This window comes from Fukomys damarensis, unplaced genomic scaffold (assembly GCF_012274545.1).
Source record: "Fukomys damarensis isolate Sample0158 unplaced genomic scaffold, DMR_v1.0_HiC HiC_scaffold_12, whole genome shotgun sequence".
Taxonomy (NCBI): domain Eukaryota; kingdom Metazoa; phylum Chordata; class Mammalia; order Rodentia; family Bathyergidae; genus Fukomys; species Fukomys damarensis.
Window position 1 is genome coordinate 51522038 of NW_022900924.1, and position 14649 is coordinate 51536686.

The 14649-nt window shown below is 46.0% G+C and overlaps 1 protein-coding gene across 3 annotated transcripts in view; it reads left to right on the forward strand.

Moving 5' to 3' along the window:
* Dgkg (diacylglycerol kinase gamma) overlaps positions 1-14649 on the forward strand; it is a 179116-nt gene that overhangs the window by 30902 nt on the left and 133565 nt on the right. For 2 of the 3 annotated variants that reach the window (XM_010624203.3, XM_033762586.1), the window contains exon 2: positions 1989-2301. In XM_010624203.3, coding sequence (XP_010622505.1) covers positions 2235-2301 — 67 coding nt within the window. In that variant the 5' untranslated portion in view covers positions 1989-2234. Of the gene's footprint in view, positions 1-1988; positions 2302-14649 lie in introns of those variants that run through there. The other variant, XM_033762585.1, reaches the window with a different exon arrangement.

A 14649-nucleotide genomic window follows, 5' to 3' on the forward strand; every position in this document is an offset into this window, starting at 1 on the left:
GAAGGAGGCTGTCATCAGAGGCCAGGCAGGAGGTGATGAGGGTCTGAGTGGCGGAAAGGGCAGTGAAGGGCAAGGAGGGAGGACACAGTGGACGGCCCCAAAGCAGGCAGGAGAGGGCGGGGAGGAGCTTAGGCTGAGCCTCCGGGGAAATGACCACGGTGTGAAGGCGGTGCAGGCCGGGACAGGCCGTGGAGTTGCAGTACACAGTAGACTTATCCCAAGCTGCTGGAGGATCCGAAGATCCATATGTTGCGATCGAGATCAGGAGAGAGCCCAGTGCTGCAGAATCACTGAAGCTGCGGGGTGCGTGGGGTCCTCCAGGGAGACTGATAGAGTGAGGAGAGGGCTGAGGATGGGTTTTGGAAACACCAGAATTTTGAGATGGCGCAAGGAGAGGCCGGAGGAGGGGAGCACTCAAAAGGCAAGCAAGGTTCACGGTGTGAGTTTTCTGCCATGCCAGAGGCTGCAGCAGAGCAGACAAAGAAAGGAAGTGCTGAAAGGTGCCTGTGGGGCTTGGAACCAGTAACTCTAACAAGAGCAGGAGTGGAATAGGCAGATCCGTAATCTCAGATACTCAGGAGGCGTAGAGGGGAGGATTGCAACTTTGTGAGACTCTGACTCAAAACTTTTAAAGGGCTGGGGATGAGTACTGAGGAGCGCAGTGGGTACTGAGGAGTGGAATCCAGTCTGCTGGTGAAGGGAAAAACTGGAAATGATAAATGTTGAAAGGGAAAAAAAGGAGAAGAGAGAAATTAGTACCCAAACACTCGCAGTGAAGCAGGCATCACCCACTTCCCGTGCCCTCCCTCCTACTGTCCTCCCTTAAGAGTTAGCACCCCTCCAGCCGGGCGTGGTGGGGCACACCTGTAATCCCAGCACTTGGGATGCTGAGGCAGGAGAATCGCTGTGAGTTCAAGACCATCCTGGGCTACATAGTGAGACCCTGCCTCAAAAAAAACAAAAAAAAAGAGTTAGCACCTCTCTCCTTCCAGCATCTTCCTCAGCTCTAGTTCAACCCAGACCACACGCTTGTGCAGAGGGTTCTCCGCCTCCTCCTGTCCATGGTACCCCCAGCCAGCACTGCACCAGTGTGCCAGGCTCCCCAGCCTTCCCTTGCAGTTGGTCCCAAGGGTGGATTTTCTTTTATTCAAACTGGGCTTGGCCTTTACTAACACTGCAGCCTGTGTTTTCCTCCCTTTTAGGTTGATGGTTTCCAACCTTTTTAAAACATCACTAACCGGAATAAGTACACTCCTCATTATGACGAGTGTGCCCATCTATGCATAACTACAGGCTTAGTGTGGGAGATGTGGCTCCATTCCATTCTACTCCACTCTATTTTGTGTTTCTTAATGCTGGTCCTGACCACTACATTAATGCTATAACCCACGGGACTGGCTGAACTCCACAGTGCTAAGAGAGGATCAGAGGAGAATACGCTTGGTGTTTGTGTGGGTTCCTTCCTCTCTGGGCTCCTATTTCCCTCTAACCCCTTTTTTATGGCTTTGTCAGGGTTAGGAATTGCTTCAGTCACTAGGTGTTAGGCAGCCTTGGGGTTATTTGAATTTCCCAGCGGCCCAGCAGAGGAAGGAAGGAGGCCATAACGGTTCGGTGTAGAAATCTGTGGGACAGAATGGCTCAGCTTGTCAACCACTCCTCAGAGGCCACTGCTCCCACAGGGAGCTTTTCATTCCACAGCATGCCCCAGGTGTCCCTAACGACACTGCTTACTGAGATATTTGATCTTCCCCAGAGCTTACAAGTAAAACAAGGCACAGTTTGCCTCCAGGCTCTCATCCCTAGATAGACAACAGACTGGAGTTTGCCGGTCTGGCCTCCGCGCCCTCTTCAGAGCTCCCTGAAGAGAGATGGCTGCCTTGAAAACCACCAAAGTCTTGCGCTCTCTGGGTCTTTCCACACAGAACGTATGGGGGCTGGCTCTGTATTCTGACTTTCTCATTTACAGTGGCCTTTCTGCTTCTCCCTAGGAGAACCAGGATTCTGAATTTGCCTTGACTGCAGCAGGAGGATGTCCGAGAGGAGTAGCAGGGGCCTTCTCTCAGCTGCCCCAATGTGCCCACTGCTGCCATAGACCCGTTAGTCCCCAAGAAGTCTCCGGAAGGGCATATCCATTGCCCACCTGCAATGAGCCAGGCCGTGGGCCAGGCCTGGGCTTCACTCTGCTGAACAAAACTCCATCGCTGGCCTCAAGACGCTTACATCCAGTTTTAAAGATGAGTGAAGAACGATGGATTTCTCTCACGCCAGAAGAATTTGACCAACTCCAGAAATACTCGGAATGTAAGTAGATGGCTTGACAGAGGCGGGATGAGCGTCCTTCTTATCTACAAAGAGCAGAACAGAGCAGTATAATCATTGCAAAGCCACAGAGAACAAGGTCAGGCCTGACAGACTTCCAGAATTAATGTCTTTGACACAAAAATGCAATTACCTCTGAGCTCTAGAATTTGGAAAATGCACGGAAGAAAATAGAGCAGGTTAAAAATCCCAGGGAAACTCCGTGAGCATTCTCAAGCACTCCCCTCCCGTGCATACTGCTTTGAATGGTTCAATTCTACCTACATTTCCTCTAACTGTATTTCCTTTTCTTTCTAAGCTTGCCTTTTCCACCTGACATGGTATCTTAAGTATTGTCTCAGGTCGATCAAATCTCTCTATAGCATAATTTTGAAGGGCTGCAGGTTGCACAGTTACCATGCTGATTTTAACACAGCCTTGCATTTGGACACAAAGCCTTTTTCCAGAGACTGAACTCTCGTGTGTGTCTCGAGATCATTCTGGAAAGGCCTGAGCTTTCATTTGGGGCTTTGGTGTCTGATTCCTGTTGCTCAGGAACCATCTCAATGCCTGGAGTCATAGTAGTAAAGAGGTTCACACTTACACTGAGGGAACCAAAACATAGGGTCCAAATCTGAATGAAAAAAACTGTATTACAGTAAAAAGGACAAATTGCTGTTACTCTCTCTCAAAATTCCCTTGCTTCAAACGCTTATGTCATCATCTGTGCCCCTTCCTGAAGTGAGTCCTCTCTCCTGAGGGTCTTTGTGGCGCGTGATAAAGAACACAGTGAGGGCAGCTGCTGAGTGCCATCCAACAGAGAGCGGACTCAAAAACCTTCCACTGTGTCCACCTTCTTCACCAAATGTGCATCACGCAGCTTCTGGCTCTTCCCAAAGTCAGCATGGCCGTGAAAGGTAAAGACGGGAACTGATTCGGGACACGGAGGCAGCCTCAGCAGTGTTACTGAAGACGCTCCTGAACAGGACTTCCAGAACTGCTTCAGAAAGGGGCGGGAATTGAGACACGCAGGTTCGAAGGGAGAAGGGACATCTCAAGGGAGGTTAACGGCACTGTATCTCTAACAGTAAGAATATATTTTTTTAATTTAAGCCTTCGCTGTATTTTTTCAGCACACTGCTGTGCCCCGCAAAGGCTACTCCTGTTCCTGACTAATGACAGGAGTCTTCTGGGGCGGAGGCAGAAACCTGTCTGAGCACTGTGCCCTGAGCCTGCGGAGTGACCGTCACTTACCGCAGCATGGCGCTGCCTGTCTTCCGAGCTCTGTGTCTTGCAGGGTGCCCTCATCCTAATCACCTCTCCCTTCTGGTTACTATGCTGGCTCTGTGGTAAATCATACCAGGCCTCTGGTGCAGAGCTCGCCTGCCCCAAAGCCTCTGACTGCCCTCTGACTACCCCTGCCCCTCCCCCAAGGCCAGCAGCTCTTTCTGTACGGCATTGGTCAGGGACTCAAGGGACTGAGCCCAAATGCCACACTCTCTGCAGCTCTTGCTCTCTGTGCTGTGACAGCCCTGGGCCTCTCATCCTCTTCTGAGCAGCAGGAAGGTTAGACTAGGCCTCGTCACCCTGTAGTCCCATCTAGGGCTGGCTTCCTTTGCCTCCACACCTCCCAAGGCCAGCAGGATCCCCTAGCATCACTAGTCAGCCCCTTCCTGGTACTCTGGGCTGGTGCTCTCTTGTCCAACCTAGATGGGCCTAGAAAACCCCTGCAAGGTTCTGACAGGAAGCAAGGAATCACTCTCCAGGGCAAATACGATTCAATTCAACCTGCTCTTTAGGTCAGCAAAGTACCAGGTCCCGTCAGGGATGGAAAAGAAGCCCCAAGAAAAGGCCTACCTGAGAGGGATCAGAGTCTTGTTAGCAAGCAGGAAATGTGTTGGTGATGCAAGAGAACAACAGCTCCGAGGCAGAAGGAAATGGCCCTCATAGAGCTAAAGGGAGAGAATTATAGGACAGGTAAAACCGGTGCCAGCAGCTGTACGTGCCTTCAGCACAGCAGAAATGCACCATCTCAAAGCGCAGAGGTTAGAAGTCCCAACTTAGGCAGTTGGCAAGACAGGTTCTTCTGCAGGCTGTGGGGAAAGGGCCCATCCAGGCTATCTCCTCAGCTTGTACACAGACATACTCTCCTGAGTCTCTTCATAGGTGTTCTCCCTGCTTGCGTGTCTCTGGGTCCAAATTTCCGCTTTTGATAAGGACAAGTCATTGGATCAGATCTGCCCTACTCCTGTGTGACCTCATTTTACTGAATGAGTCTCCAGCAGCTCTATGTATGGTCTCATCTGGAGGTCCCAGGCATTGGGACTTTATCCTATGAATGTGGAGTCCACACCTGGATCCACAACAGGAGGGGAGTCAGCAGAGTGGACTTGAAGGTGGAAAGAGGTTCGAAATGTAGGTAATAGATGGTAAAGGAGACCATGGAGCCAAAACAGAGGGGCTGAGAGAGAAGGAGTGTGTGGAGGATGGAAATTGGCAGTCTGGGCTGGAGGGAAAGAATAAGCACAGGAGGATAAGGAGGGCGTGTAAGGAGATATGGAGAGAGTAGGACCCTTGGCCCTGCATGGCCAGGACCAAGGTGCAGGGTACAGAACTGGGAATCTGGAGGCTGTGTGCAGTGAGACCCGGACGGGGGAGCTGCCAGGGCAGGGAGTCGGGCAGAATACATTAGATGAAGCCCAGCCTGAGCTAAAGGACAAGGCCAGGATGGGGACTGTGGTAAGAATAAACACCAACCTGTGGGAGATTGCAGTAGGAGTGTCACTGGAACTTATGAAACAAAAGGAAGCCACCAAAGATATCTCTAGGACAGAAGGCCTGGAAAGTAGCAGCAGTAGGACACAGGGCTGGTGGAGATAGTCAGGGGTGCTGACTTTGAGATGGTGATGATTCCGCTTACATATTCATGTGTGCCAGTCTCCAGGGAACTGTGAGAAATGAAGTACAGTTCCCAGTGGGTCCAAGGCCTCTTGGGGGAGAGAGCAGGACTCAGGTGATGATGTCACAGCAGGCCGGGTGCTGAGAAATGGGGAGTGGGAGGTGGGGAAGTTGGAAGAAGAGTCAGAAAGCCGTGTGGGAGCTGGGCCCCAGGATCCTGCTTTCTAGGTGAGCTATCTGGTGTATAGAGAGGGGTGACACTACAGCTCTGACTTGGGGATCATGTGTGGAAATGACAGGGAAAGAAAACAAGAAACAAGAATGAGGTCAGAGATCCGGAATATTAGGGCTAAAAAGAAGAGGATGAAGAATGTGGCTTAAAGAGTGCCCTAAACTGGAGTTCAGGGAAGGAAAGTGAATACAGAGATCCAGGTGTGGGGCCTAGGCCCGTAACCCCGGCATTCTGGGAGGCCAAGGCAGGAGGGTCACAAGTTTGAGCTTAGCCTGGGCAACTTAGAGACTTCACAAGACTGTCTCAAAATTTTAAACTTGTTTTGAAAGGGCTAGAGGTGTAGCTCAGTGCAAAGTCCCAGGGTTCAATCTCCAGCATTGAAAGGAAAAAAAGACCCAGAAGAAAAATCAGAGGGGCAACCTAAGAACAGCCCAGGTGGGGGAAGAGGTAAGGAGCGAGGGGTGAAAGAAACCGGAGCATCAGGAGAGAGTGGCTCCTCACCGGCTGGAACTTTCCTTCTGCCATCATCTTGGTCCTGTTGACCTTCTCGGACCCTTCCTCACACCACCCACACTCCAGGACCAGACAGGGTGCTCTGGTACTGTCATTCTAACAGGAGAGGAGAGAGAAAGAGAATTCTTGGAAAATAATTAATCCTCAGAGGAAACCCTGAAAAAGTCATTTCTACCAATTTTAGATGCATTCTGGTATTCAGTGGGATTGCATTGCCATAGCAACCACTCTTCGATAACCACATAAGCAGGGGTTTTACAATAGTGAAATAATGAAGTATACAGCCCGAGAGTGGAGAACATTCCAGTGGAGTCCTTGGAAAGAGAGGCTCCATTTCTGAAGCATAATTCTGCACCTCGTCCGGTGTCATCTGCAGTGGAGAAACCATCTTACAACTGGAGATATTTATTTTATATGCACACTTATAATTATATATATATATATATATGTATATATGGCTGTAGCTGACAGGAAGCTTCATGTGAATTTGTGAATTCACAGTGTAAAGTGCTTGTCCAAAAAGCTCATGTGGTAGTAAGACATTTTTATTATAAAATAAAAGCCAAGTAAATTTTTTGAAAAACAGAAAGATGAAATTTAAAGCTGTCTATAATCCCATTCCCCAGGGATAGCAACTACTAGCATGTCTGTGTATAAATGTAAGAATAAGGGGCTTCAGGTAAGATACCTCAAAGGCCAGCAGACTAGACCATCATCACACAGTGGTACCTCGGTATTCTTCCGCGAAACCTCCTTCCTCTCTCTCCAAGTACTTTCCCATCTTCCAGGGCTTCTCCATGTGGTCTTTCTCAAGCCTGGACTTCCCACATGGCTGTCACAGCCCCAAGGGCATAAAATCAGAAGCAGCACTGTCAGGCCTTTTAAACACCAGGTTCAGAGATCCTAGAACAAAACTCTTTTCACATTCCCTGAGTTAAAACAGTCCCCAGCCTGACATAAATTCAGTGAACTGGAGGAATGGACCCCCCATGTCAGGGAGTAGCTCACAAGGGGGAGGAAAAAATGGACAGTCACCATCTTTCAGATACATCATCACTCCACATCATTCAGTACTCTCCAGAACCATGGCTTTTCATGGTTGCACAGATTTCTCTTGGACACACTTAAACTATTTTTGTTTAACCAAACTGGTGATTGCACGCTTAGGCTCCATTAACAAACTCACAGCGTCCAGTGGGACAAACAGACAGATGTCCACCTTCCTTCCTATCTGAATCAGACCTCTCTGGAGTGCCAAATTGATTTCTGGGAACTGTAGTTTACAATGGATACAGACAAATGAGAACTTGTCTGAGAAGTGCTGCTGGCACAGTGTAGACCTGCACGGCCTGACTATGGAAAACTAAAGACAGCGTGTGCATTTGCTGGGGGAGGGAAGGGAAAGACTTGGTGAATTAAAATAGCTCAGTGCTGTTGGGAAGCAGAGGTGGTAAATGAATGGCTTCGAGAGATAGCTCTAGCGCTGATGGAAGGAAGTCATAGGAAGTCATCAGTGAAAAGTATGACATACAGTCACGGCTGGTCCTCAAACCTTCCCAAGGTGGGAAAGGATTGGCTTAATAGCAACTGAGTTTCCTTTCCCACTGTGTGGGCCGAGCTGCTGAGATTCTAGAGGGGAGATAAGAGCAGGGTCTGTCTGGATGACCCTGGGACCTTCATCAGCCCTTCCAACACTTAATTTCTGGGTTTGAACAGGTTTCATTTCCACCTCCAAGATGCGGCCCCTGCTGAGCCTCCTCCTGACAATCCTTGCTATGTACTGGAGCCAAGGGTAGTATTTTTCATCATTGTTGATTTGTCAAAGGATTCACATAGTGAAAGATATGTTTCTAGCTTTAAACTTCGGCTTGTGGGAAGCCAGTTATTCTGCACAACGTATTAAAGAGGCTACCTTTCTTCTAGTGAAAGGGTTTGGCTCCTTTGTCGAAGATAAGGTGGCTGAGTATGTTTAAAGCTGTTTCTGCATCTTCCAATCTGTTCCGTTGATCCTCAGGTCTGTTTTTTCGCCAGTACCATGCTGTCTTTATCACACTAGCTTTGCGGAATAATTTCAAGTCAGGGATTGTGATGTGTTTGGCTTCACCTTTGTTTCCCAGAATTTCTTGTGCTATTGTAGATCTCTTCTGGTTCCGAATGAATGTTAGGATTGTCTTCTCTAATTCTGACTGCATTAGAATTTTGGAAGTATGGCCATTTTCACTAAATTGGTTCTTCCTACCCAAGAACAAGGGATATCTTTCCACTTCCTGATACCCTTCTTCAGACCACCCAAATTTAAAGCCCCAATTCAGAAATGGGCATCTGAAATGAATAGACACTTCTCAGAAATAGAGATGAAGAAATAGAAATGGCAAATAAATACATGAAAAAATGTTCAATATGACTGATCATCGGAGAAATGAAAAATTAAAGCAACACTGAGATTCCATCTCACCCTAGAAAGAATGGCTGTTATCAAGAAAACAACCAATAACAAATGCTGGCCTGGCTGTGGGGAAAATGGAACGCCCTCTCCACGGCTGGTGGAAGACTAGACCGCGGCAACCAGTGTGGGAATCAGTGCGGAGATTCCTCAGAATGATAAAACTGGGGGTTCCATTTGACCCAGATATTCCCCTTCTTGGTATTCCCCAGAAGAATTAACAGCATCACACCACAGTGATATCTGTGCACACGCGTTTGTAGTGGCACAGTTTGTGATAGCCGTATCTTGGGAACAACCCAAATTCTCATCAACTGATGAATGGATAGCAAAGATGTGGGTTTTTTATACAATGGAGCACTACTCTGCCATAAAGAAAGACAAGCTTGAGACATTTCTACCTGAGTGGATGCAGCTTGAGACCGTACTCTGAAGTAAAAAAAAAAAAAATCAGAAACACATGTTCAAATATCACATGGTTTCGCTAGTGTGAGAAACCAAAAGTGTAAATAAGGACCAAAATGTAAATAGATATTGGGGAAAGGGAAGAAAATATTCACATGAGCTAGAGAATAAGGGAGAGGGGAGAGGAAAGGAAAGAAGAGACAAAAAAGGAGTAGAAAGAAAAAATGCAAGCAAAGCTTTGTAAATAAAGAGGGAGAAAGGGGTTGAAGAGGGGAAGGGAACGGAAAAAAAAGAAAAAGGAGACAGTTTCTGACTCTAAGATATAAGTAGTTTAGAATTGAAACCTATCGAGGACAGGGAGAAATATCTATGGAACGATCGTTCTCAAAGCTTGCTGCATGCATCTTCTGGAGAGTTTCAGTGCAAATTCTAAACCGGTACATCTGGAATAGGCTGATTTCAGCACGTTGAACAAAAAGGTATCTTCTACCACTGAAATTCTGCGTGCCCGTGGGCTTCTGGTTGGAGGACAGTCACTTGTAAAAGAGGTAGGAAAGGAAACTGATGAGAGTTCAGATCTCTTCCAGCTGTGAGAATTCATCGCAATCTAAGGCAGCCCTAGCTGCCCGCCGTGCTGGATGACGCAGGCGCCCCTGGTCCGGGGGCCATACTTCCAGCGGGAAGATGGTACAGGTTGTCTGATCTGTTCCTCCACTCTCTCTTGAAATGTGACCAATAAGGCCAAATTACTTCAAGAAAGGGTGGGAAATTTTGCTCATAATGCAAATTTTACTTACACAAATAAGCCATACTCATAGTTCAGTTCACTTATGATGCATCCAAAAAGTTCAGTATCCTAAGCAGGATTTTCTTACCTCAGCCAAAATTCCCTTTGCTTCCTGTGTAAAGTCTTTTCCTTTTATTTTTTTATGTAACATCCGTAGCAGAGCCACGAGTTCCACAGGCTGCCCCCTCCCCGCCACACACACACACTTAGCTTGATCTGCCTCAGTGATCCATTTGTGGTGCCATGACCACAGACCCTGGACTACTAATTTATTTATTTTGGGGGTTTTGAGACAGGGTCTTCCTATGTAATCCAGGCTGGCCTTGGGCTCACTATGTAGCTCAGGCTGGCCTTGAACTCGTGGCAATCTTCCTGCCTCAGCCTTCCGAGTGCTGAGACAAAGGCATGCACCACTGTGCCCAGTTTGGACCATTTGTTTAATCCCAATCTGTAGGCATGGGACCCAGGCCTTGGTGTCCTTTAAAGCTTCCCAGAAGTTCCCAACAGGCAACCAAGGTTGAGAACCCCTGGCGTACCTTTTCCTGCTGTGTCCCTGCACATACAGGACATGTAGGACAGGTGTGATAAAAGGACCCTTTTCTAGCCCTTGTTGTCTGAATGTTGAGCATCCATTTTATGCCAGGCACTGGGCTGTGTGCTGAGGACTAATGGTGAGTGGGAAGGAGTGAGCCGGGAGGAGGTGTGTGGAGAAGTGAGCCGGTGCTTATGGAGCTGAGCTTCTCACACGGGCTTCCATATCCTGCTTCAGGCCCGACTCCTCCTGGCTGGAGAAGTAGGCTTCCCATTGCGGTGCTCCTGTTGTGACATCATTTCCTCCTCCAGGACCTGCAGAAGGTGCTGCTCTAGTTTTTGTGCAACTCACTGGGTTCTTGACTCTTTAGAATAATTAGAAAGTGTATTTGTATCTCAGCTTTCATTGGAAGAAGAAAACTTCAGGGTTTTTCTTTTCCCCTCATGTGCCATCTTTTCTCCCCTCTTCTGTCTGTTTCTTCATGCCCCTCACTGCCCATGGTGGAAAGTAACTTATAGTCTCACCAGTCTTTGGAATATGTTCCCCTATTCCCGGCATCTTTGCAGGCGGGTCTCCACAGTCGGTCCCACACACACAGCGTCACTGCTCGGGTCTTGTTCTCCGAAAGTGAGGGCCCGGCTGGATGGGATGAGCATCATCTGGAATCTTGTCAAGATGCAGAATCTCAGGCTTTGGCTCAGATCCACTGAGTCAAGATCTGCATTTTCCCAGAAGCCATGCAATTCGCATGCGTGTTACTGTCCAAGAAGTTCCTAGATAACAGTAAGGAGGAAGAGGTATGCACCTTAGAATGTCACTCTCATGCGTAGTTTTTCAGATCTGATTTTTAAAATATTGATTCATGATTATTTTCATGTTGAACAGTTTAATGGTCTAGCACTTAAATATCGTGTTCTTCACTAAAAGACAAAAATGTTGGGTCTTGGTCCAGGCAGCAGAGCTGATGTTTGGCTGCAAACGGAAGTCTCTGGTCTGTCTGTTTGTTCCCAGGGAGGAATCCCTGTCTCACACCAATTTGGCAGCAAAGGTATCTATGAGTAAAAAGCCTCACTTTTTCCTTTAAAGGCTTTGTATTTTCTCAAACCCTAAAAATGACTATTTGCTTTAGGACCTAGAATTCTTGGCACATAAAGCATAGAGGAATAGTTTTGTATTCAAACCTCCTTAGGTCAGTTGTTATCACTATAACCTTGATTACAGAAAAGAGTGATCTGGCCAGCCTAGGTTGATGCAGCATGTATCCTGCTTTGCCAACAGCTGAGTATCTTGATCTGTTGGGTGGAGTTCTTTTGTGTGTTCACTTAAACAGTAGAGAATGTCTACCATAGATTTGCAAGAGTAAAATCTTTCTGATTTTTTGTAATAATTATCCAACAAATCAAGCTGCTTCTTAAAAGTCTTCACTTACAAGAATAAAATCACATCTTCAACCTTGACTGCACACTTGACTCTCTTGGGAAGCTTTAAAATATATTATTTCCTGTGTTTTCCAATAGATGCTGACTTAATGGAGGGCGCTAGGTTTCAGCTTGCAGAGTTTCTCTCGTGATTCCAAATTACGTCCAGATTCGAGAGCCACCGTGATAGGGGCGGGGTCTTATCTTCTGACTTACCAGTGTGTTCATACCCAGTGACTCTTATGGCCACATTATATTATCCAGATATGTTAAAAGAGAGATTCGCTCACTAGCTGTGCAACCTCGGTGGAATCAATTCAACTCCATAAATCTCAGTTTCCTCTTCTCTAGAATAGGGGTAATTGTTGCATTAGAAGATTTAAATAAAATGTGAAGTCTACTAAGAAAATGCCTTATATGGCAAACACACAACAACATATGAGTTGTTACAAGGAACTGTGGGCATGGCACTCTTTTGTATTCTCAGAAATGGAACTCATGTCCTCTGAACCTGGTGGTGACGTTCCGTACAGGCTTTGACAGAAGAGTTCCCTCCTGCACTGCCACTGTTGGGCCAATTGATGGGACCTGCAGGGAGCTCAAAGAGTGTTCCCAAGGAGTCCTTTATCCTTGGTTGTCTTAAGGGGGAGCAGAACGGAGCAGTGCTCGCCGAAACAGATTAGTCGTGCACCACACCTACTCACTCCTCATGGACAGAGTGACCCAACCCAGAAATCCTGAGACGAAAAGTGCCATAAAGAAATCGGAGGACACTCAAGGGGAAAGTCGTGTGTCACAAATTTGAGAATCATGCTGTTTTCCTTTTCAAAAGGGGTGTTGACACGGTGAACTACAAAACCCCACAAAATTAAAGTAACTATGCGATGAGGAATACCCTGAACACTCCTGAATTAGAAGTCTCATGGATTGTTTTGTTTTGCTTTGTTTGCATCTAATCTTAGGCTATTAATCAGCTATCTTAAATGTTTTCACTTTTTTCTTTTAAAACTCTGATAAATGTGAATATATGACAGAAGTATTTCTGCTAGGATGAACAGTGGAATCTCAAAAATGTGATGATAATATCAAAGTATACATTTTATTGAAATCAATCCCTTGGTTCTCAGTCAAAATGCTGACTTTATTCTTGAGGAAGCCATACCATGGTACCCGTGTTCTCAAATTTGCATTTTTTACAATCTGGACATTTTGGCTAAGCTGAAAAACTCCCATCAAAATAGATTCTAAAATGTAGGATTTTTTTTCTAAATAATCTCTCTGCTTGCAGAATAATTAGAATATACATACGATGTTCACTGAGCTCCGGCCTAATTCTAAACTCTCTTCCCTGCTATTTTCAGAGCATCTTTTAGAAAACAGAGGCCTACTTATGTTATTCTATCATTCAAAAAATCTGTAACAATTTCAGATCAATGATGTTAACTTGGCGTTCGAGACCCTTGTGAATCTGGCCCCAAGTTAATCTTGGGTTCTTATTTTTTTTCTAAATGTTCTGTGGCACTGATAGTGGCATCTTTGTTCATCTGTCCCTCCTGAGAACACCCTCCTACTTCATGTCAGTATTTCAAAATCATACACATTCTCTATGCCCCAGTTCAAATGCTCTCTTCGTAGTCAGTCCTGGTCCCACCTCAACCCGATGATCATTTTACTTCTCACTTATGCAGTGCTTCGTAGAGCTTCCTATCACTGCCATGGCATTAGTTATTTTCCTTTGTGTTAACAAATATTTGGTAAGCAGTATTAAATAATACTCACAGAAAAAGAAAGTAGACTTTTGAATTAGACTAGACCTGAGTTAGAGCTTTGGGTCTTGGGAAAGTCACTTCGTTTTACTGAGTTTCACCTTCCGACATTCACAAACTGAAAAGTAGTTACCAAATTCATTTGGTTTGGTAGAGGAGAGCTCATGAGAGAGCATAGATCAGCATCCCCGGTAAAGGGTAACCTATGCTGCAGTTATTCAGGTCGTGTCACCCACTGGTCTATTAACAATGCCCTGCAGCATCTTACCCTCAGTCGTGTTTTCTGAGTTGAATGGAAGCAACCCAAATTGTTAGCATCTGCTGCCTGGATCTTACTGAGCTATTAGTTTTTCAACATCTGTCTTGAATTTCAGAAAGAAATTTCCATTTTTAGGCAGCAGCAGCATTTGTGTGTGTGTGTGTGTGTGTGTGTGTGTGTGATTTCAGAGTGTCTCAATCCCACAGTGATTATCACTTGTACTTGGTAGAACCCAAGTCAGCAGGACCATAGAGAAGCGCCCAGCCCATGAGTATGTGTACTTTCCCTAGGCCTACAGGACCATTCTGTACAAAGAACTGAACAACAATGAACACTGTGTGAGCTTTGAGTGACTTTGCCCTGTGCTTGGACGTTTAAGGAGCAGCAATAATGGAGCTCGAGAAGCTCTTAATTATTCACAATACTTGGAGACAGGGGAAGCACGGGCCTAGAATCCTTGGTTTTCTCCGATGCCCAGAGTGCTGGTAACTACACAGAGTGCACTCGTGATGTGTTCTTTGTGACAGCTATTAATGCTCTTCTTTTAATTTTCAATTCGCCTAAAAGCTTCAAAAAGATATAACCACTGTTGTCTGGTAGTTTCTGAGTTATTTGCTATGGAAAGAAGTGTGTAAACCACAGTGCTTTTGGAGCCCTCTGAGTTTTTCTTTGCCCTTTTCCAATGTACATGTGATATATAGGGGAAAATATGAGGGGTGGGATGGCTCAACTTCCAAAGAAGAATGTCCTGGCCATCAGAATATAACTGCCGCAAGAAAATTATGAAACATAACTGAGGCTATGTTTTTGTATCAGGAGGAATAATTAGATTTCCCCCATCAAGATAGGTAATTTTTTAAAAAATAAAGGAAAAAAGGGGGATAGAGCTGTCAAGTTCCCAGAACCAGAAGAAACTGCAGTACTGTGCCTTGCTTCCGTGCGCAATGGTTTTCAGCACCGAGGACAGCTACCCGTGGGACTTTGTCAGCTCATCCCAAATAATTAACATTTTAAAAAATCTTTTAAATTTTCCACTCAGATTGTACACTCATCTGTATATTGTTTTTCTGGACATTAGCTATATGTCAGATCTTGATT